This window comes from Papaver somniferum, unplaced genomic scaffold, assembly GCF_003573695.1.
Source record: "Papaver somniferum cultivar HN1 unplaced genomic scaffold, ASM357369v1 unplaced-scaffold_132, whole genome shotgun sequence".
NCBI lineage: Eukaryota > Viridiplantae > Streptophyta > Magnoliopsida > Ranunculales > Papaveraceae > Papaver > Papaver somniferum.
The window spans coordinates 16893527-16918005 of record NW_020622381.1 but is presented as its reverse complement, the minus strand read 5'-3'; the positions used below and the strand labels follow the sequence as shown (position 1 = coordinate 16918005).

Sequence of the window (24479 nt, the reverse complement as noted above, 5' to 3'; positions counted from 1 at the left end):
TTTTCCTTACAGAATTTGGAATTTGGAGCGAAAGAAAATTTTGCCAAAGATTTTGGTGAATACTTAAAGACTTGGAGTAAAAGGCAAAGCGAAATGAGCGAAAGAAGAAGACTTTTTTTATTTTATAAAAAAAAGAGAGACATTTTTATTTTTTAGATTTTTTTTAGACTTTCCTTTTCTTTTGCACTTTATTTTTGAACTTTGGACTTGGACATTATTCTTACTTTTTTTTAAACCCTACGGAAGGGTAGTTTAAATATAAACTGTGTGCAGAGAAGGACGACGATTACGATATCGTCTTGGCCCCTCGAATTCGTACATGACATAGGAGTCGACTACAACGGTTCATCCCCCGTCTGGAACGGGAGGTAAGTTTATCGAAACACTCGCGAATCCCCTGTCAGCGAGTTATTGTCTTCCTTTGTGTGAATATATGTCGAGGAACTGAAAACGGCTGCTTTAATTTCCTAGTAAATGGCAAGGACTTTCCATACAAGATAAGGGTTCGGATTTCATCACCGTTCTCTTCTTGCACGCCTTAGGAAAACGATACCAAACGCGAACCTAAGCTTAAAATACTGACTAGAACGAGACATATAGGGTAACGAGCTTAATAGAAAAGTCATTCAAAAAATATTGGTTGTTGTTTTAAGCATACTTCGAAGTTCATGATGGTTTCTGTGAGTTGAATGTGTGACTGTGCCGCCTTGTAATCCCGGTGAGGCCTTGGGTACCAAAGCTCCACTGAGCTTCCCTCGCCTCTATTCAACTTACTTTAACTCTGATTGATTCCAGAGGGGTTTGCTCAAATTGTAACGAATTCCCTTTCGAAGGATTAGAAGCTGGTCTAGAAACAATCTAAGTGGAGTCATCATGCTTTTTGTTTGCTAGAAATCAATAGGTTTGTTGTGGTGGAGTCAGCCTTGTTTGTGTTTGCATAGAACTTCCCTTCCTGTTAGGATTTTTTTTCTTTTTGTTTTTCTAGTGTATGCCCGAGATCATTAGAGAACGGGCTTGGAAAAGAAACACTCTAGGTCGTTTGATTAGTGACAAACCTAGTAGTTCTTCTCATGAAGGCGGGGAGGTCGAAGACTCTTCTTTTGAAAGCCCCGTTTTTGGAAACTTCAGTTTTGAGAATCTGTCTCTTCGTGAGGAAAGTACCCCTAGTACTTCAGCTGTGCCAACGATGGCAACTTTGAAAGATTACATGTTCCCAACTAGGACCAACTGAGCTTCGTGCATTAAATTGCCAGCCAATACGGCTAATTTCGAGATAAAACCTAGTATTGAGATAACACCAGAACACCAACCTTTAGCTTGGTCGAATCCAAGCATGGGACACGTTTTCGGCAAGGCCGATTGGGCATGCGTGTAGACGGCATGCTGGTGTAGGTGTTTGTACCTCACTGTCCCATGGATATGCGATCTAAGCCACTCAATTTGTCTGACAAAGAGGAGCGGCTGAGATTGATTTGCGACAGAAATCCCATGCCGCAAAGGAAATAAAGACCGCACGTCGTGCCTATTTCGGGCGCGCGTTTCGATATGACCCACGATGGTCGGTCTTGGACGATCAGTCAGGTGTGCAGTCGGCAGGACAGTGTACACGTTCGTACCTTGTTGTCCCGTGAATATGTGATCTAAGCCACTCAATTTTTCCGGCAAAGTTGAGTGGTCGAGATCGATTTGCAGTTGCAAACGCGTGGCCATGCCTAGTTTGGGCGCACGAATCGAGACGACCAACTATAGTTGGTCTTGACCGATTAATCATGTATGTAAGCGGGCCCACGGTAATTGTGTTGACATGTTCTAGGCCCTTTGAATCTACATCTACACCCTCCATCTATGCCTGCGAAGATGGATGGTTGAGACTGATTTGCGACACATGTGATGTGCCGCAAACCCTAACTAGGGTTTCACGTCTACGCTGCTTTGGCTGGACGAGTTGGCAAGCCACGCTTCTCTTTTGGGGAGGCCGACCATGTGGATCCCACGTTGGGCCGGTGGTGAACACGCCAATACCTACCTGGTGGCTATGGGTCTGATCTAAGCCATCCACTCATGCCGGTGAAGTTGGATGGTCGTGATCAATTTGGGACCTTTAATGGAATTTCCTGCGACCCTTTAAGCTTTCACGCCAGCCCAACTTCAGGCAACCGTACATGGTTCTGTGGCTAGGTCAGGGGAGGATATATTATGCAGGCGTGAAGGGGGACCGCCGGTGTGCAGGACACGCTTGTCCATCCAGTCATGGGACGATCTATATCGTCCAACCATGCTGGTGATGTTGGACGGAAGTGATGATTTTGAGACTGCCATAGGCGGCCTTGTTCGCACGTCTCCTCCAAGCCGCTCCATACCAGCTGGACATCCAACTTCAGGCTGGTGTTCGGTGGTAGTTTGGGAGGCATGGTAGGTATTCGACCGACCAGGGAATATGCGGGCCCGCTGGTGGTCATTAAAGTGGTAGCCTGCTCCTGCCGAGGATCGTCTAGGATGGTTAAATCATGTGGCCAACTTGCATGGTCGTGATTATTTCTAAGACTGACGTAGACAGTCCAGATGCTCGATCGGGCTAGTATAACACCGAGAGTTGTAGCATGTACGGGTATTTCGTGTATGCCTCATTAGTGACACTTGGAGATTCGTGTTTCTCTGCTGAGAGCAACCCTCAGTCGTCATGTCGCACCAATAATGAGAATGGAACAGGAAATACAAGGCTGGTCGTGCATTAATTGATAATACTATAAATTTATAGGGTATACATGGGATTGTTGCTAATGCTCCATTCTAAGTAAATTAGCGAAGTGAAGAAGTATTCACCATTTTATCAGTGGTTTTATCCTTTGCAGGATGTTAGCGCATAATTTCGGCCTTTACAATTTTAGCCTTTAATGAAAATCCACCATCAACAATATTGTAATCTTTCTTTGGTTCAGGTTTTTTCCCTCTGAATTTTCCTAAAGAAGTTTTAACGGGGCAATTAACTTAGACATGTCGGTCTTTGAAGATCGTATTACATGTGATGAACTACATGTAAAGTACGAGACAACATGTAAAGTACTACATGTGAAGAGTTGTACCAAGGTTTTGTCCCACTGGATTTTTTCCCTGTCAAGGTTTTAATTAGGCAACTGATTTCAATACAATTTATCAAGGAGAGAACTACATTTAAAACACTATATGTGAAGCACTATGTATAAAGCTTTGTTATTGAACCGCACAAGGGGGAGTGTTATAGGGCCTATGGCCCATGGATGTGCGGTCCATTAGATGAATAGGTCTTCCCTCTAATGTATATAAGAGAACATTATATGTATGTAATAGATTTATGCCTATTTATCAATATCAAGTTCTTTTCCTTTTCTATCTCTTACCTTTTTCTATTATTTCCACTGCAAAACTTAATGAATATAACATTTATATTGATAAACTGGAAAGTTTGAGGAAGATTGTTTAAATTTGAAATTAACCATGTTTTACAAAATTACTTTGATTTGCATTATATAACTAAGAACCTCCACTATAATTTTTGTTTGTTTCACTGAATCGAAAAAAAATACTACCTCCGTTTCAAAAAAATAGGCTTCTTTCACGTGTAATTTATACATGAAACCAGCCTATTATTTTGAAACGGGGGGAGTACTATGTATTAAATATGCGTTCAACTGGTGGAATTGTAATTTATAAACACCTTGTTTTTATAAATTCATAAAAATATTAAACAGTCGCATCCAAATATTGCTACTATTGTATTTATTGGGCTTATATTCTGCCAAAATTATACATTCTAAGTAATGTTGGTTTCATTTCAACACTAATAAAATCTTATCTTTAAGCTTGTAGTACACGCATATTGAATTCACCCACACATTACAAAGGTTTACAAGCTAAATAAGTGCGCACGAGATACTTAACAAACTAACATAATCTACGAGAGCTATGTCCGAGAATTACCAATATTTTCGAAATTTAAAGTATATATATTTGAATATGTTATGTCTAACTGCACTAACCAATTACATTAGAATGTGTTGTCATATACAACCCCGTTTACAACCAAGAGAAATATATTATCTTGAACGCAAATTTTCTAGTCATCAAGTAATATACATTTTGAGACAGACAACTAGACAAACAACAAATGCTTAGTATGCATTACAAGTAAATATATCAATTGTGTACATTCTACTGGAAAGGAAAGTATTCGATTTCCATTTACACCTCACCATTTTATAAACTATGTACGTGTAATAGGGTGTGATGGGGTCCAATAGGATTTTTGGATTCAATGTATTTTAATTACTAGGAAAGTGTGATGTCCCTTGATAATCAATAAATTACGCGAGTATCTAATTTATGCAAGCAAAATAATAAAAATAAATTTTATTACAGTTTCCTTAAACACACATGTACAATAAGAAATAATAATCTTCTCACCCACCACAAAATAACAAATCAAATTAAAATGCTAGTTTTATTATGGAACGTTACTTTTAAACCACAATCACACGGAAATCACAGCATATAGTTCCTGCTATTGTTCCATCTTCAATTTATTGTCGATCTTGTTATGCAACTTGAATATTAGAATATCAAATTTGAGCATTTGGAGCTTACAATGGGATGACGATTGAACGGAAAATAGAACAGACAAACGTATTTCCATATTGTTACCTACTACGGTCGTCTTTATTATGGCCAACGATTTTTTAAATTTATTTATTTTCTATTAAAATTCGTAGCTATGTATTAGTTTTTAGATGCAGTTTCTTGTGATACACATACCATTTTGTTGTAATTATTTTATTTACATTGAATTGATCAATATGGGATCCTGAATCTGGTTTAACCGATATGGAAAAGTGTTAGGTGCGTATGGATTGTCTTATTGCTCTGAAGTTTTCAAATTTTAAGTGCGGTAAAACTGAGGTATTGCAAAAGTTTTCATTATTTGAGGAGAGAGATCTTGTTTTCCTAAGATACACTTGTGATTATCAAAAACTAAATTTCTACAATGTAAATATGAAAATTCAACCATAAACTTCATCTGGTTAAATTCAAATGCATATAATTCTCATAGCAAATGAACTTCAATAATGATATTAAGAGATAACTTATTCTCATCTTATTTAGAATATATATCCTACTGAAATCAATAACTTATTCAAGTTTAAAGTTGTTAATTAATCTATCATACAGTAGAAACTATATATTGATCAGAAGTAAAAACATAACAAATAACGACTCAAAGACGAACGATAATGCTCAAAGCTATTTGTGAGAGTTTTTCAAACATATTGAACCCATAAAAGATATGAGGTGTAAATTTTATCTTTGGGCTATTTTCGAATAGAGTTTTGCAAGAATTCTGATGCAATAAAGCATTGAATACTGATTTATCTGAAGCATCGTAATCACCTTTCTTCAAATCTTGAGTAGCTGTATTGAGATCTGACTTTGCATGAGAAAAAAAAATCCGGCATTGTGTAATGGTTCGATTTGCAGCAACATCATCTTTATATATAGAGGCTAATGCAGAAATATTTGTTTGTAAGTTATTAGCCTGAAACTTTATGCAATCAACAACAATCGTAGCAATTCCAACAGTATTGGCATTATCACTTCGATTATCGGATTTGACACACTGGTTACAAGGTGTTGGGGACTCCGAGTTGTGACATACTTGACGAATTAGTTCATCGTCTGCCCTAACAAAAGTTGAAGGTAGATGATTCAAGAGAAACATAACAAGAACGATGGCAGCAGAAATCATGAACATTCTAAGAAACGCCATAAATGTTAATCTTTGAAGTTTATAAAGAGAGTTTTTGATTATGTGTTGGAAATTATGGCATAAAGAAATCAAAATAATCGCGCAAAACAAATCTCAAAAAGCTAAATCAAACCAGCGTCTACTCTTACTATACTTTCTCAGAAAAACTATTAGAAAAAAGGTTATGTCGTTTCCCTTTCCAAGACATATTTTATAGCTAAGAAAATCAACACAATTAATAACAATAAATACATAGATATTGTCCATTCAAAATTCTCTCAATCAGTCAAAAAGCGGTCATCATATAACTACCAAAATTAATAATATTAATTGGAAAATGTAATTTACCAAGTCAATGATAATAAATACCGATTAATTGCCCAGTAAAAATTCTCCATAACAGTACAAAAATTAATATTCTTAATTGGAGAATAACTGACTTGAAACACTTTTTGAAAAAGAAAAGTAAAAACAATAAAAATAAGTTTCTAAATCACCAGACCACAAAGGCCCGAATGTTGTTCCCGAACTTTTGTTGTATCCATATACTAGCCCTTAACCCGTACCGTAACGACACGGCCCTTGATGTTGGTTCACTTTTAATATCAAACAAAATGTGTCCCGAATACTTATCAACTCCTTCTGGTCCGACGTAAGTTAAATCTGGCTTGGTCATAGATATCGTAGGTATATCCCCTGTTTTGTTTTCTGTGTTATATCGGGTAAAAAACTAATGTTGTTAACACACTTCATTAAATCAGAAATGCTTTCTAAAATTATACGCGTTGTCGCCATATAAAATTCAGAAAAATATATACTACAAATAATTTTAAAGGGAGTTTGTACGCGTTTAATATCTTAAATTAAGAAAATGAGTTCACCTCCGTGATTTTCTATTTCCTTCCCCCATTTCCGATTCAAAGGTCTGTACATAATCTGTACATTCTCGGACCTTTTATTTACTTATTGGAATATATGTTATTGAAATTTTACTTCTGGAAATATATCTCTTGATTTGTAATACCATATATATACTCTTATGTTGCAAAGTCTCTTTGGCAGATAAGTGGATATGGTCACCTCCACAATCGTCGGCCTCCTTGGAAGCCGTTTGCCGTAACCATTGCATGTATTTTTATGGTCGAGGAGTATGCGGCTTAATCACAATATGTATTTTTTTGGAGAGAGAATTTTCAAAACTGACTACTATGTAATTGGGGAGGAAAGATCGAAGTTCCCTTATTGTCATGCATCTTTCAATGATCAGGTACATCTTTTTTGTTCCTGAGATGATTTGTAAGACCATATACTTACCTTGGAAAGTCGTTCGTACAATCCAGTCATTTCTTACACCTGCCAATAGGTGCCCATTGTTGCCTCTAGAATCGTCAACCTCTTTGGTAGGCGTATGACATAACAATCTTCTATCTTTTCAATGTGGAGCAGTCTGGTGACCAATTGGTGCAGTCTCGCTTCTTTTAATTTATACTGCCCCTGGTATTTTTGTACACTCAGAAAGTACAAATTATAAACAACCTAATTTGCCAGCATTCGTGATGGTCATCTTAATGACAATGTTTGGATTTTCATTCTTTACCGCATATCAATCCGGAGAATTGCTATCAATAAGAAGAGTAGAACATAGAGACGTTACAACCTATTCAATAAAAAACTGAACAATTATAGAGTAAAACACATAAATCAAGGTGCATTATCCGAAACCATAACATTTGCTGGCGTCTTTGATTATATTTTTTTGATAAAAGTGTAATCTAATTGATTTAATTTTTGCCAAAAGTGAAATCATCTGCTTAGGAAGTTGAAATACGTTAGCTTGGTGATGCCAGTGTCAGAAAATTTCCTTCAAAACAACTATGGGTTCAGATCAAGATTGGGAACATAAATTAGATTATCATATCAACACGGTTACATAGGCGCAAAATCAGATCCACCAATGCCACTGTAGATCATGACCAAAAAGACTAATACTGAAATGCAAAAAAAATAATAATAAAAAGATTACACGTCAACAAAATGCAGTAAGGGAAACAATGATAATATTTTTTTGATGATGTTGTAGTAATGAGGTTCAAACTCTCGGACTTGTGAAGATTAAATTTAAAAATTTAATAAAATTATATACAAAAATATTAACAAAGTGGGCGAGAGGTATGAGAAAATAACCAAGACACTGATTCCACTATTACACATGAATTAATGATGGTAAAAAATCCAAAACTCTAATTATCTTTTAAGTCCTTTATATCTTAACTCACTAATAATCAAGCAAATTCTCAAACATCAAGTGTATCCCTTAAGCATAGATTATCTAAACAAAGCATAACCTATGTAATTGAATCACAACTGATTAGGAAAATTACGCAAACAATTTAAAACTTTGCAAAAGCAGTGATTGAGTGAATTATAATTAAATATTAGAGAAAATAAAATAGTTATCAATTATTCATGCGTAAATAGCTTCCTCATTGCCTTGGTTGTGGGAGAATTAGCCGTTCATCATGTTGGAAACACGCTCAAAAATCATTATTATTACTCAAAGGGTGTTTACAAATGATGAAAATGGAGAAATAATTCAAAACCGGGTTTGTAACAATTACATTTGTTACAAACCAGAGAACTACGACCCACAGTATGTGTCACTGATACTGTTGCTCTAAGACTCACGGCTCTGTTTCGCAAACGCTGACAAATAAGTCTTCCTCTGATGTACGACCCACGGCTATGAGTCGTTGTTACTGTTGGAAAACGACGGTCTTGGATGGTCCGTTCTTCGTGTTCTTCATGTTCATCATCAGCAGCAGCAGCAGAAACCGAGTTTGGGAAAACTCGAATTTCTCCTTCTCTGGATCTCCTCAGCCCCCCAGACTCTCGACACCCCTTCTCTATGATCTCATCCACCTATTTATACTCCTTAGACTCATTTAATCACGCCATGATTCTCAATATTCTTCATTGAACTCGGGCAGTAAAGAAAATATTTTGGGAATATTTTCTTCCCTGATTTAGCTTCTCACGCGTTTCTACATCTGCAAAATCTCCTCATTTATCTTTTTCAAGGTCCAAAGTGTTTCTAGAGTCATCATACATGAGCAGAACACGTTTAAATTCTCCAAAACTCATGTAATCCCGTGAACTGTCCCTCTCATGCACGTGCTGCCCTGATTTCTTATCACGGATTTTTCAGCCAAATTTGATAGACCAAAACACTTGTAATAGATTTGTATATGTCCCAGGAACAATCCCATAAATTTTCAGCCATTTAGTCTCCCTATAACACCTCCAAATCCTTGATTGAAATCTGACAGTGAATAAAAATATTTTCCCGCCAATATTCAGTTCAAACGAAGGGGATGAAGGTGCCCCTTAACCAGCTGCTTGGGTGTCAATAACAAATGGGTGTTGTGGACAAATTTGGGCTACATATAGCCCTGGGTGCTGAAGATGAATTTGGGATACACATAACCATGGGTGCCCCTTATCCAAATTTGGGATCCGTATAGCAAATGTTCTCCGGAGGTGTCCCGAGCAACTTTTCGAGCCTAATTTTCCAAAAATGTTTATTTCCAAAAAATACCTATAAACACACAAAACACCATAATAAGTACGAAATCAAGTACTAACAATATGAAACATTGAGGACAAATTAGACACATAAATGCGTCTATCAAAACACAACATGATAAAATACAGAAAGGGAAACACATAAAAAAAACACGCTGACATACAAACAAACATGATATACTATTCCCAGGTATTGTATTATTAGGTGCAAGGCTTCGTAATGTTTAATCTTCAGCAATGGTAGATGTCAAGAAACTTTCGGGCATCTTCTGAAGGAAGGGTTTCTCGCGAGGTGGATCATTATCGGCCACAATCTCATCTTCAGCGCGGATGATTCCGGTATTCTGGGTAGATATGGTTGGAGTTCGTGCTGCAAGGAGCGAAGACAGTTTTGCTACAATGAAGCTTGGGGTATCAAGATTTCTATGATAGAGGATTTTGGGTACCTGTACAAAACGGTTGAGCACCCACGGTGACTCATCCGTCTCCCTAAAACCTAACGCACACGTGCATAAAATGGGCGTGGTCTGGATAACCATGGCCATTGATTTATCTTTCCCCATGATAAATCTGGACCACCACTAAAAAATACAAAGTTAGCCAAATTATGGTTTTTTATATTGAAATAAAATATATTAGATTTCAATATAAAAGAGAATATAACAACAACAAAAAATAGAAAAAATTAATTGAAGACTTAAGTTTGTTCAATCTAAGCTTTATAAATGACGTTTGTGATTAAAAATTAAAAGCACGCCTATCTGCGGGGGGTGGCAACATTGGTATCAGGTGATTTTGTTGTGGTGGCGTATTACAACCCGTATTTTTGGACTTCTAGCGGACACAGGTTCGACCTTGTGGGTCGGGTCCGATCCAGCTAGCAAGTCCAAAATTTCGGACCGCCACTCGTGTGGGACCAAATTTTTCGTTTTAAAAGATTTCAATAATTAAAACACCAAACAATTGTGGAGTAAAATACATAAGTCAGGGTGCATTATCCAAAACCATAACATTTGCTGGCGTCTTTGATTATATTTTTTTTAATAAAAGTGCAATCTTATTAATTTAATTTTTTCCAAAAGTGAAATCATCTGCTTAGGAAGTTGAAATACGTTAGCTTGGTGATGCCAGTGTCAGAAAATTTCCTTCAAAACCATTATGGATTCAGATCAAGATTGGGAACATAAATTAGATTATCATATCAACACATTTACACAGGCGATAAATCAGATCCACCAATGCCACTGTAGATTATGACCAAAGGGACTAATACTGAAATACAAAAAAAAAAAAAAAAAAAAAAAAAAAAAAAAAAAAAAAAAAAAAAAAAAAAGAAAAGGAAATTACACGTCAACAAAATGCAGTAAGGGAAACACAATAGAATAAAATGCAGAAAGAGAAACATATCAAAAAAAAATGCAGGCTTACAAAGAAATATGATATACTATTCCCAGGTATTATATTATTTGGTGCAACGCTTCGTAATGTTTAATCTTCGGCAACGGTAGATACCGAGAAACCTTCGGGCATCTTCTAAAGGCAAGGTTTCTTGCGAGGTGGATCAATATCGGCTATAGTCTCATCTTCAGCGCGGTTGATTCCGGTACTCTGGGAAAATATTGTTGGAGTTGGTGATACAGGGATCGAAGACAGCTTTGCTACAATGAAGCTTGGGTATCAATATTTCTAGGATAGAGAATTTTGGGTACCTGTACAAAATGATTGAGCACCCACGGTGAATCATCCATCTCCGTAAAACCTAACGCACACGTGCATAAAATTGTGTGGTCTGGATAACCATGGACATTAATTTATCTTTCCCCGTGATAAATCTGGACCACTACTAACACATGCAAAATTAGCCAAATTATGATTTTTTGTATTAAAATAAAATATATTAGATTTCAATATAAAAGAGTATATAACAACAACAAAAAATAGAAAAAATTAATTGAAGACTTAAGTTTGTTCAATCTAAGCTTTATACATGACGTTTGTGATTAAAAATAAAAATAAAAAGCACGCTCAGCTGCGGGGGTGGCAACATTGGTATCAGGTGATTTTGTTGTGGTGGCGTGTGACAACCCGGATTTTCGGACTTCTAGCGTACACATGTTCGATCTTGTGGGTCGGGTCCGATCCAGCTAGCAAGTCCCAAATTCCGGACCGCCACTCGTGTGGGACCAGATTTTTCGTTTTAATAGATTTCAATAATTAAAATCAATGATTCAAGCCCAACTAAATTTACTAAATGAGATGTAATCTTACTTTTAAAATTACAAAACTTTCAAATAATAATTAAAAAATCAAAAACATCAAATTAAAACAAAATAACGCTTCGATTAAATTTAAAACGTGATACACAAATCTCCGTAATATATAATAATTTCTTGTCAGGTAGTCTTTCTTCGTTCTCTATGGAAAGGGATGATAATGGGCGATCAACCACATCCCAGTAGGAAGTTTCCAAAAATAATAGAGTGTATCTAAAAACAAACAAATGCAACAGATACAATAATTAAAACCATGCACCAAAGTTCACAATACTACTTACGCCATTCTCAACCACAAATACTTAACATTTTCTTACTCAAAATCTTCAATCTTAAATTCTAGATCCTTAATCTACAATTATTTATTAGTGGAGATACAAATTTATTAATTTAATTAAGGAAAAATTATAATGAAAAAAAAATAATAAATCATTTATTATGAGCAATTAGTGAAAAATATTATTATGAGGAATTAATAAACTATTTATTATCAGCAATTAGTAAGAAATAATAATTAGTTAGGCATTTATTGTATTAGATTTTCCTAAATGGGTCATTAAATGATAGTTTAAGAGGAGAAATTACAGTCATAGATTTATGTATTGGGAGAGTAAATCTCAACCACCACTTACACAGGCTAACTTAGCCAAACTGTGCTTTATACTCTTGATATGTAACCTAGTGAATTATCGAAACCTAAAAACTTAACGACTTAACCAGTTTTTTTTTTTTTTTTTGAATTGTAATGGTTATATTAAGAAAGAAAAAGAAGAGTACAAGGGATGGAGCTGTTCATAACATCACATATGAAGAACAGTCTCCCATTGAAACAAAACTTGGTTTACACTAACATGATCAAACACATCTTCCTCAGAACACCAAAGCACAATATTCTGCTTAACCAACATTAAGACCTCCTCTTCTGTCATAGCTCTGCCTCCATGATTTCTTCTGTTTCTCTCATTCCACAGTTGCCAACACACTGCATAAATCACCTTCCACCATATCCTTTTACATCTACCATGGAGGTTGTTCAAATTCCAAGCTAGAAAGAAATTCTTCACTGAAATAGGAGTAACCCGGGATAGTTTAAATGCCTTAATGAAATGACACCAAACTTCTTGAGCAAAAGAGCATCCAACAAACAAATGGTCTGCACATTCCTCCTCCCTCTTACAGAAAAGACACAAGGTGTTTTAGCACAAGTAAACTCATAGGCCCGATGAAGCAAATCATTCAAGTACTCAGGGTCCAACCAATTATCTTCTTCTAAAACTGCATCAAATAGAATAGGGATTTCAGGACCCCCAGAATTATGCCTTTGTATCTCCTCGTATCTACGCTGCAATTTCTTGTTGTATTGAATATATAAACAATCATTCAACTTTTGTTGTAAGAAACGATTCCGATTCTTTGTATGCATCTGATCAGTAAAAATACAATATATCTGGGTTACATTGAGCAATTGTAAGTTTTGTAAGAAAAACATAGGTAGTCAGCAATCAATCTAAGCTCCAATCCCATCTAATTCTCCTATACGTATTACTTTTAGGTTAAATTCTAGTACTTCCAGTGACAAAAACATGGACTCTTTAAAGGAAAGTGAAAATTTACTGGACAAAGAAAGAAACATAGTCACGACAGGGTATACAATAAATGGCAGGAAATATGAAGTGTGCCATCATAGGAAGTCTACCTAGGTGAGAAGAAAGTACATATCGAAGTTGTCAAAAATCTTACGGCACTTATACCAACAATTACAGTTGCATACCCAGACCTAGTTTACAAGTAATGTCACTGAAAATTATAGAAGAATTTTATACTTACATTACCGAAAGTACTCCAGTTTCTCTCACATGATGAAGCACTACACGTTTGGCTTAAGACCCTTATCGACTTATCGTAAATTTTTGGAGGTTTAGAACATCCATTCTGCCATACGTGATCCACCAGTCATATGTCATAAACACCAAACAACTTAATAAGGAAAAAAACAGTTACCCCTGGCCCTGAACTAATATGCAGTAACCAAATTTTGTTTTTATCTATTTTTTGAAAAAGAAAATACTTACAAGGTGATGTAGTACCTCTTGTTCTCATGGCAGCTTGTGATCCTAACTCCCCATTTTCGTCATTGTACATTCCCAACTCAGCTCTAGCCTTATTATATTTCTCGTCGTCAGTTATAAGCATTTTTCATTGCAATGAAAAATCCTCTCTTTATATTAGAATACTTTGAGCAACTATCCATCTCTTCTTGCGGGAGTTTGTAAAATATAGACGGGGTTCAAGTACCAAGCTGCTGCATGGAGAGGGTGATCTAACTGGTCCTCTCACCTTTCATTAATGTTATTGTCCAAAGTTCCCTTATCTAATCTAAATGTTACATGTAGTTGTTCCTTTTATATTCTGATTGCTTCATATATGTAACTGATGGTAGGCTTCAGCTGGATATCCACCATTCTTACAGCATCTACCAAAGGTTTCAACACTTTGCAATAGAATTCACAATGACCCCAGAATGCACTATTAGCAACAATCTGAACAATATTTTTCCCCATAACTTCCTTAGCTAAGCTAGACTGCACCCACTTATCATTGACAAACATCATTTGCAATGTTGTTTTGTGCTCAAGAAGGTTGTCAAGTGTATAATATTGGGTTGCAAATCTAGTCTTTGCAAACAGATGCAACTTTTTCTTCCCTGATATTTCTCTCATTAAATCTAATACTTCAAAATGAGCATATATATATATATATATATGTAACAACTCGCTTACCTAATATGATAGCTCTTGTTATAAGAGTAAACTTTCTACCAAGATTTTCCAGCATTAAGTTGACGCAGTAAGCAGCACATGGAGTTCAATATAGTGTCAGGTGTTCAACCATTAAAAGCTTCCCAACAACCTTAAAATTAGAATCGTCATCAGTAATAAGTTGTACAATGTTACCAATCCAAACATCTGCAATCACCTCATTAACAAGTTCAGCTATGTAAAATTGATCATTGGTTCAGGAAGAAGCTTCCACTGACCTCAAGAATATTGATCCTTTTGGACAATTTACCACGAAATTAATAAGATGGCGCCCTTTTTCGTCCGTCCAACCATCAAATATAATAGAACATCCAAATATCTTCCAATGTGGTCTAAAATTCTCAATAAACTTTTTCATTTCTTCAAGTTGCCTATGAAGAGAGTTGAACAAATATGATGGTATGATGGCACCGATAGAGCTTATAAAAAAGATATAGAAAACAGATGCCATCAGTTTAATACATTCAACCTCCAAATACATAAATTGTAGTACTACAACTTATTAAGAAGAAACATACACTAGTGATGAACACACGTAGTCTATGATTATACTTGGAAACAAAACACAAATTCTGAATGAACTTGGAAGGAGGATATAAATTTTATGAAATTCTTATAGATGAAGCACTTTTAAATGCTAGAAAGGTAGTTGTACAAAGGTATACTAATTGTTCTAACAATCGATTTTTAAGAAGTTTTTAAATCCAATTGTGAAGTATAACGACAGAATGATAGTGCTTCAATAACTGCGAAACAACATACAACATCAACAATGAAAACTTTGTGTTCTCGCTACTAAGCCATACTCTGAGACTTCAGATTTGTGTCGAGTACTCAGAAGTTTCAATTAGATGTTTCCCATGAAAATACAACAATTCATTATATGAATACCAGTAGAATTGTTCACATCTAACAGTTCATAGAAACATTGGCATTGAGTACAAAACATAAATACAAAAACGAAATTGAAAAAGTAAACATTGGCATTATATGGCATACCTTTTCCATAATCTCCAATATAATGGAGCATCACTTGGAAACCATAGGAACAAACAGTATTAAAAGGTATAGCATTTTCGGTCATCCAAGTCGATATGTTATCCTGCACATTATCCTTCAGCTTCTTTTTGGTAGCACTTTGTCTCTCGAGTGTTGCTTATTTCACTTTTGAGTAATCAATTTTCAAGAATTCTTCAATAGGACCCCTTGCATTACTTACCCCTTTAAATTTTCTTTTAGACAGAACAATGACATCAACTTCAACCTCCTCTACCTCAATATCTTCGCCATCTCCAGATTCTCCATTAAAATCAGTAATCGCATACATCAGATCAATCTGATCCATGCGAACCTTTTTTGTCTTCTTTATTATATCAACATCTCTAATCTTGGCAATAATTTCTCTAGTTGCTCTACGACATCCTTTAACTTTCCCTAGCCTATTCAGTATATGCGACTTGAACCTAGTGATTTACCCGTATATTACTTTCTTACATAAATTATAAATAAGGGTGTTTCTTTTAGAAGTGCTTTCATCCCCAAGCAATATCTTTCTTCTGATCTTGAGCAGCAGTCTGAGATTTAGTGGCAGTCTCAGATTGAAGAGCAATGTCCAATGGTAGTGAATCACTTGCCATATCTAGCCTGAGATTGAGGAGCAATGTTGAATTAGAAATAACTTTAGTAGAAGACATAAAGTAAATATCCAATTCAGTTATACAAACAAGGAAAACAATAAAAAAGTGGCTAGTTATCTTTGCATAAAAGTGTAATGTAATTATGAAAGTAACAGACTCGTTTTACACACAATACGATATCATTTAGCTGGAGGTCATTGACTTACTGTAAATCATCAGTTATTTGGAGAATATTAGTACACTAAGCATAATATGCACTAGGAATTGAGTGTAGAAATTTTCAGAGTTACTATTTAGTGACTTGTAGATAGAAAAACATGACTAAGAACCATATGATCATCCTCACTTAGAATACACTGGTTTCAGTTAGAATTAGAAAATGACTTCATCAAAACCCCAATAATATTAGATATGGAATGCTAGATTTAATATGAACTATGATTTTGAATCAAGCTGAAATACTAACATGATGATATTTATATGAACATGCATGTATGCAGAAATCAAAATGAAATACGAAATATTGTGTTATTTACTAATAGAACGTAACAATTGCAAAATAACCAGTTGAGCTTGATCAAGCATCGTAGAGAACTAACAACAATCAAATCTGAATGAGGAGGAGGAAATATTGGTTACTTACTTCTTTCACCACTGCAAGGGGTGGGAGTGAAATGCGCGGCTGCTACAAGAGATGGAGTTGTTAGAGCATTGCTTGATCGAACTCACAAGTGTTGTTATCTCAAGCTTTTTGTCAAATTTAATTGTCAAAATTATATCTTGATTTCTAGTCTACAATTAGTTAAGTCTCGGACTAGGATAGAAATGTAGTTGAGAAATAGTGGATCACGACAGTCATCATTGCGTTTTACCGTTTGAAGGCGAATATCAACCGAAGCTTTTGGAGACTTCAACAACAAAAGGTAAGTGAAGACTGAACCACCTATTTCTCAAGTTATAATCACTTTTCTATCACTGAGACGATGTCGCATCACTAATTAGACTATTATGCATAGACATGAACTTATAGTCAAGTTTATCTTGACAATCAGTTCTGGAAATATAATGACTAAGCTGAATGAATATCTGTTCATACTTGATGAATTTCGGTTAAGGACAATTTATTGTTCGGAATCAAAATCATGATTCAACTTTTATCATTCGAAAATAGCCTGGAACAGTGACGTGTATCATTGATGTTATTCAGGAATTTTTGAATTGATTTAGAAAGAAATATAGAACTACTGTAGTTTTCAGATACAAGACAGTGCTATCCGTCTCACAAATTGGGAAAACTGTTATAAGTCTGAACCCGTATTACATGTATATGTACACGTAGCGAAGTAGCTATATGTCGACTTGCAGATTTGTGGTACGCATATTCTTGTGTATCCAATATCCAAAGCCCATTTTCCAGTAGCACGTACCAGGTTGGGCAGAGACAAACAACATAACGATCTTATCTATGGTTAAGTTTCTACACCGGCTCACCTGCCTGGGCAACCTGTCGGAGACAGTATTAAGTCCTTGGCACCTTCCGTGCCGCGGTTGGAACAGGAAATGGTCACACCATTTTAGTAGGGTTTACGCATTCGCGACCTTAAAATAGCATTGCCCACTTTATCCCTTCCCAGAGCAAGCAGGGCTACAGGGAATAGTCCTCCCTTTCACGATCCTGCTGACTCGCATAGCCACAGGGGGAGTCCCTCCTTTCACATATGCTAGGATGGTTTCACATATTCATTGTTATAAGGGGACAATATTCGATAGCTTTTCGCCAGCTAGCTAGGCATAGGGAACCAAACTATTTTTCTCTCGGGTGACCGAGGAAAAAGCTGAAGAGGTAGTCGGGTTTGTTGTCGCCACGTGAAACGGGACAAGTTACTTTTATGTATATCATGTAAAAATCTGTTCAATTCGTGAACCGGAACGATATGCATACTCGTATGCAAACCATTTAGGAACTTTGGTTACGGAACCTGATTAGTTTACAAACGGATACGCAAACCAAAATAGTCATGTGTTCCTGAACTCATTTTAAATACCCAAACTGGTATGCAAAGAAAATAAAAACACACAAAAAGATCTGTTTCGAAAACGGTAGAACATGATTTTTGAAAATTGTTTTCAAAATAACAGTCGAACCAAACAGGCCCTCAAAAGATTCTCGAAACAGTGTTTTCAAGCCTCCTTGCTGGCTTAGCGACTCCTGCCAGCAGCTGTATTCATTTTTACTCAAAGAGAACGTGATTGTGGTGGACTTGTGGCTCACATAATGTTGCGAATTACTAGACCTCGATCTTCGCTCTCTCAATTTAATACTAGTCACGAAAACTTAAACCATTAATTAAATTCATGCATGCGTTACTAGCAAGAGACAGACACACGACACTTAAATTCATTTCAATGGCACAGCCTTATATTTCGCCTATTTGTATTCGTTTTTTTTTTTCCCTCTTCGATTTAAAGCATTTCTTCAAATTTATTTATTCAGTACGTATTTCCACGTTAAAGAATCATAAATTGAGACGTTAGATGTGGAACAGCTGCTAGCTAAAGAGATTTCCTTATTTCGTACAAAATGAAATATAGATATCAGTGAAAAGAATAATTATATATGAAATTTATTAATGCAACAATATTCTAAAAATCTTAATAAGATCTAAATACAATAATGAATGATGAATAATGGAATCAATTTACTCTAGCAGGAGAATGATCAAGAGATGACAAACAGATCTACTATACTAGCATTGTTATGATACTGACTGGCACACACTGATTTGATGAAACACATACAAGAACTACACAAGGCGGTGAAACGTCGACCTTGATCTTCTATACCTACGCTGGTAGTGGCGATGGCGGCGGTTGTTACCGGTATAACAACAGCCGGTACTACCTGAACGGAATCTGCAGCAGGTCATGATAAGGGTAGACCATATCATTCGACGAATCTTAAAAGCAGAACGAAACCTTAGCAAGAAGAGACGTTTAAGACGGAGAAGAGTCATCTTGATCTTCTCTAGGAAACTCGTTTTCCTACTGAACTGGTAACTCCTCAAGAACAGTTGCCGCTTCTCCATGTAACTGTGCTGTTTCATCTGATTGTTCTTCATGTTCATAGAGTTGCTACCACTACCAAGTAAAAACCCATCCATTTGATGATGATGATGATAATAATCAGATAATATTGTCCCAGAATGTTGGCTATAGATGCTGTAGGCCATTAAGAGAGAGAGAGAGAGAGAGAGAGAGCAGTGTGTGTGAAATGTGTTTGTGAAGTATAAAAAGAAGAAGAATAGAGGAGGAATGGAGAATGAACAAATGGAGAAGGAGAAAATTGTTGGGAAATGGCAAACTTGGTTTTATGGTCAAATAGTGTGTGCAAGACTACAAGTAGAAGTACAAGTAGTCTGTACTAATAAACAATAGAATGAGAAATGAGATAGGGAAAGAGATGTTGGATAGTATTAGGTTTGACTTTTAGGGTTGGAAACCTGACGAAGAAAATCAATTACTTCACCAGCCTGCAAATGTCTCACCACTTGTACCGCCTTCCAAGCAAGATAGTCTACTCTTCTCTTGTAATTATACGAGTCTGTGACTCTACATAGGAAGATATTTTCCATTGACAGAAAATCAGAATACACTTGCATTGTGTCCATGATCACGTGCTGCCTATTAAAAAACAAATAATCCTGACGATGATATTCTACTCTGGAATCATAACCCTCTAGTCCCTGCTTTGCTCTATTTCTATATATGGACAGGCAGGGAGTGGGGGAACATTTAACAAGTCTGATACGAGCATTAAATGTGATCTTTTTCATGGTATAAAACCAACAGGAAAAACCTTCAACAACAAAGAAACAACACGAAAACTGGACCATTTTAGAAGTCATTTCAGAGATGCATATAATACTGAAAGTACATATATTGTTGGGAAAATTACTAATAATGTAACTGAGAAGAAGATACTTAGCTCAAACCGATGTTGTTGGAGATGCACAGAAAATGTAGAGGCACGTATACGATACGCTGTCCTAAAGGTAATATCGCCTGCCACTCCTCTGAGATGCTACAGCAGTTGGCGAGTCACCTCCAGGATACAACTATAGTTAGTACCCCTCAATGTAGCATACAATGAGGGTACCCTTAGAGCTTGGCAGAACTTAAAACAGTAGAAGAGATGTTTACAGAAAAACAGAGGGAGAGTAGAAGAGATGTTTCTCTGTGGTGTGTGTTTTCTGAGCTTACAACTACTCTCTTATATAGTGTTTGTGTAGTTACAAACAAGAAAGAAAACCCATGCTTATGACAGAAATACTGGTAATGTTGGGTTAAAGATAGTGCAAGAAAAGTTGTTTTGTCAGGCATGAAGCAGTGTGTTGCTGCCAAGCCAAATACGTACAGACAAGGGATCCAGGACAAAACACGTACAGACAGAGAAGCCAAGACAAGCACGTTCAGACAAAGAAGCCAAGACAAGCACGTTCAGACAAAGAAGTCAGGACAAAACACGTACAGACAAAGAAAAGATTCTTCTACTTGTGTGGAAAACATGTACCAAAAATTTCAGCAAAAAGATAGGATCTAATGAACCCACACCCACACCCGAACCCGAACCCGAGCCCGACCCGACCGACCGGACGGACGGCGGCGGCGTGCATGCTTCTGTGCGAAGCATCGCGCGTACGGGAAAGGCAACCTTGCCCTAGTCTAGGCCTTCCCTCCAAGCACAAAAGTCTAATGACCCAAGGGTCATGCCCTTATAGCCAATTCTATGGTATTTAAGTCTAAAACTCTTTAGATTTTAGTCAATGTGGGACTATTGTTTTATCTATTCAAATGAAAAAAAAATTAATGGGCAATAGGTCTAGGGATCAAAACATAGTCCATGGAAAAATTGGTATTTTTAAAGCGTTTTTTCTAACAATCCCCCACATGAATGATAAAACATATCGACGAAATACGAGAAAACATAATACATCAATATTAGGCTAAGGTGTCCCAGAGATTGAACCTTAACTTAGTGAGAGGTTACCGGAACTGCTTGTTGTTACGGTGAACACAATGTCTTGAACCGTCAACAGTGAGTGCAATTCAGAAATAACAACCACGCTTTGATGTCTCAAAGAAAGCTGCCAAGCTCTTGCCGTTGTGCCCGTTTTGGCCGTGGGCTAAATCCCGGACTTAATGAATGTCTCTAGAGAAAAAGCTCAAATTCTCATAGGAAGCGGCCCCACTTCCAACATCCACATAGGTGAGTTCATTAAGAGTGTCCTGCCACACTCCGCTTTAAGCAAAGCCATGGAACTCATTAAGATCTTGACAGATCATTCTAAAACATGCAGGCAGCACTATCATACGGTTACACCATAGGGAGGGACAAAGATAGTGCTCTCTCTCGACATCACCAAAAATTAGTTATCTCATTGAACCTTGATCTTGGAGCTCCATTCACAAGGTTGAGTGTCCTTCATGGCGATTTATTCTATGAGCTTGAGTCACATCCCCTTCGATGTGGATCTAACTACCTCTCTAGATAACCCTTTCGTCAAAGGATCTGCAATATTCTCTTTAGACCTTACAAAGTCTATAGAGATGATGCCAGTAGAGAGTAGTTGTTTCACTGTTTTGTGTCTTCTTTGAAGATGTATAGACTTTCCGTTTTATACACTATTCTTTGCGCATCCAATAGCAGCTTGAATGTCACAGTGGATTGCGATCGAAGACACAGGCTTGGGCCAGAGTGGAATTCCACCCAGGAAACCTCGTATCCATTCAGCTTCCTCTCCAGCTTTCTCCAAGGCTATAAACTCAGACTCCATGGTGGATCGGGCTATACATGTTTGTTTGGTAGACTTCCATGACACAGACGCACCACCAAGTGTGAAGATGTACCCACTAGTGGATTTGCACTCATCTGAGTCTGATATCCAGTTAGCATCACAATACCCTTCTAGCACAGCAGTATACTTCCCAAAACTTAAGCAATAGTTTGAAGTTCCTCTCAGGTACCGTAGAACTCTGTAGAGAGCATTCCAATGATCCTGCCCAGGGTTGCAAGTGTACCTGCTTAATCTACTCACAATATAGGCAATATCAGGTCTTGTACAGTTCATTAAATACATAAGACTGCCAATAACACGAGAATACTCAAGTTGATAAATACCCTCACCCTTGTTCTTTTTCAATTTGCAATTGGGATCATAAGGAGTAGTTGCAGGTTTAGCATTTTCATGATTAAATCTCTTAAGCACAGTTTCAACATAATGAGATTGACTAAGACTATATCCATCAGACATCTTTCTGATTTTCATCCCTAAGATTACATCAGCAGGGCCTAAGTCTTTCATGTCAAAGTTTTCGTTAAGCATGCTTTTAGTGGTATTAATACTATCAAGGTTACTACCTAATATGAGCATATCATCAACATATAGGCACACAATAACATGAGAATCATCCACAGATTTAATGTAAACACATTTATCAGATTCATTAACCTTGAAGCCATTAGATATCATTACATGATTAAATTTTTCATGCCACTGTTTAGGTGCTTGTTTTAAACCATACAAAGATTTTTTCAGTTTGCATACTTTATCTTCAAAACCTTTCACAACAAAACCTTCAGGTTGGTCCATATAAATTTCTTCATTCAATTCACCATATAAAAAAGCAGTTTTAACATCCATCTGATGTATATGCAAATCATAAATAGAAGCAATAGCAATCAGCATCCGGATAGAAGTGATTCTAGTGACCGGTGAATAGGTATCAAAGAAATCTAATCCTTCCTGTTGTCTGTACCCCTTAGCTACCAACCTAGCTTTGTGTTTTTCTATAGTTCCATCTGTTCTAAGTTTCCTTTTGAAGACCCACTTGCAACCTATGGTTTTACTACCAGGAGGTAAGTCTACAAGCTCCCAAGTTTCATTTTGTTGAATGGAATCCCACTCATTATTTGAAGCTTCTTCCCAGAAGGGAGCTTCCGGAGAAGTCATAGCTTCCTTATAGGTTTGGGGTTCAGACTCTACCGTAAGAGTCACAAAATCTGGACCGAAACCTTTCTCGGTTCTGACCCTCTTACTTCTTCTAGGTTCGGTTTCAGCATCTAGAGACGGGGGTTGACTAGTCGAAGGAACATCTGAGAGATCATCGCGGACCCTTTTTGAGGTCCAGACCCTAAAGGGAAAATGTGTTCGAAAAACACTGCATCTCTGGATTCCATTATGGTGTTCTCACCAATTACCATGAACCTATAAGCACTAGTGTGCTCAGGATATCCTAGGAAAACACAATCTACAGTTTTAGGTCCTATTTTGGTTTTCTTGGAACGAGGAGTGGCCACCTTGGCCAAACACCCCCACACTTTAAAGTATGCATAGGACGGTTGTCTTCCTTTCCATAACTCATATGGAGTTTTGTCGGATTTCTTAAATGGAACTCGGTTCAAGATATAGCAAGCAGAGAGAATTGCTTCCCCCCACAGGTTCGAAGGTAGCCCTGAACTAGCTAACATAGCGTTCACCATATCTATGAGTGTTCGGTTTTTCCTTTCAGCTACTCCATTCGACTCAGGTGAAGAAGGTGCAGTAGTTTCATGAATGATGCCATTAAGTTTGCAGAATTCTCCTATAGGTATCACATACTCACCGCCTCGGTCCGACCTAAGAGTTTTAATAGTAACACCTCTTTGGTTTTCTACTTCAAGTTTATATAATTTGAAAGCGTCTAAGGCTTCATCTTTACTTCTAAGAAGATAAACCTGACAGTATCTTGAGTGATCATCTATAAAAGTGATGTACCATTTTTTACCTCCTCTAGTTGGTGTTGATTTCAAATCTCCCAAATCGAGTGGATTAGTTCTAGGGGAGTTGTACTACGTTCAACCTTTTGTTAAGGGTTTTCTTGCATATTTAGATTCAACACAAATTTCACATTTATGACCCTTCAAAGTTTATTTTAGGAATGCATCCTAATTTAGCAAGTCTTTCAATGATTTGAAATTAACATGTCCTAGTCTATCATGCCAAACATGTGAGGAGTCACAAACATAAGCAGAAGAAGATGCATTGTCATTCAAGTTCAAAGAAAGTACACTAAGCTTAATCATGTTTTCAGTGACATATCCTTTTCCTACGAAGTCACCACCTTTAGAGATTACAACTTTGTTAGACTCAGCTACAAATTTAAAACCTTTCCCACGTAAGATGGTTTCTGAGATAAGATTCTTGCATATGTCCGGGACGTGATACACGGAATCTCCTACTTTGTTATAGGAGGAGAAAGCATTTCTGAACTTACAGACATGCCTGGTGGCTCCAGAATCAAGCCACCAGTCTCTCACATTGGTCACATTAGAGACAAGGTTGACTTCAGACAC

General features: G+C 36.8%; 1 protein-coding gene across 1 annotated transcript; it reads right to left on the bottom strand.

Annotated features, from left to right (window-relative positions):
• Positions 1-5248: 5248 nt before the first annotated feature.
• On the bottom strand, positions 5249-5797 carry LOC113332869. The gene has a single exon (XM_026579367.1). It carries the CDS (start codon positions 5795-5797, stop codon positions 5249-5251), a length of 549 nt encoding a protein of 182 aa, XP_026435152.1.
• Between the last annotated feature and the right edge of the window lie 18682 nt (positions 5798-24479).

Coding starts and splice junctions, on each gene's coding strand:
- LOC113332869 (XM_026579367.1), bottom strand. CDS start 5,797: ATGGCGTTTCTTAGAATGTTCATGATTTCTGCTGCCATCGTTCTTGTT.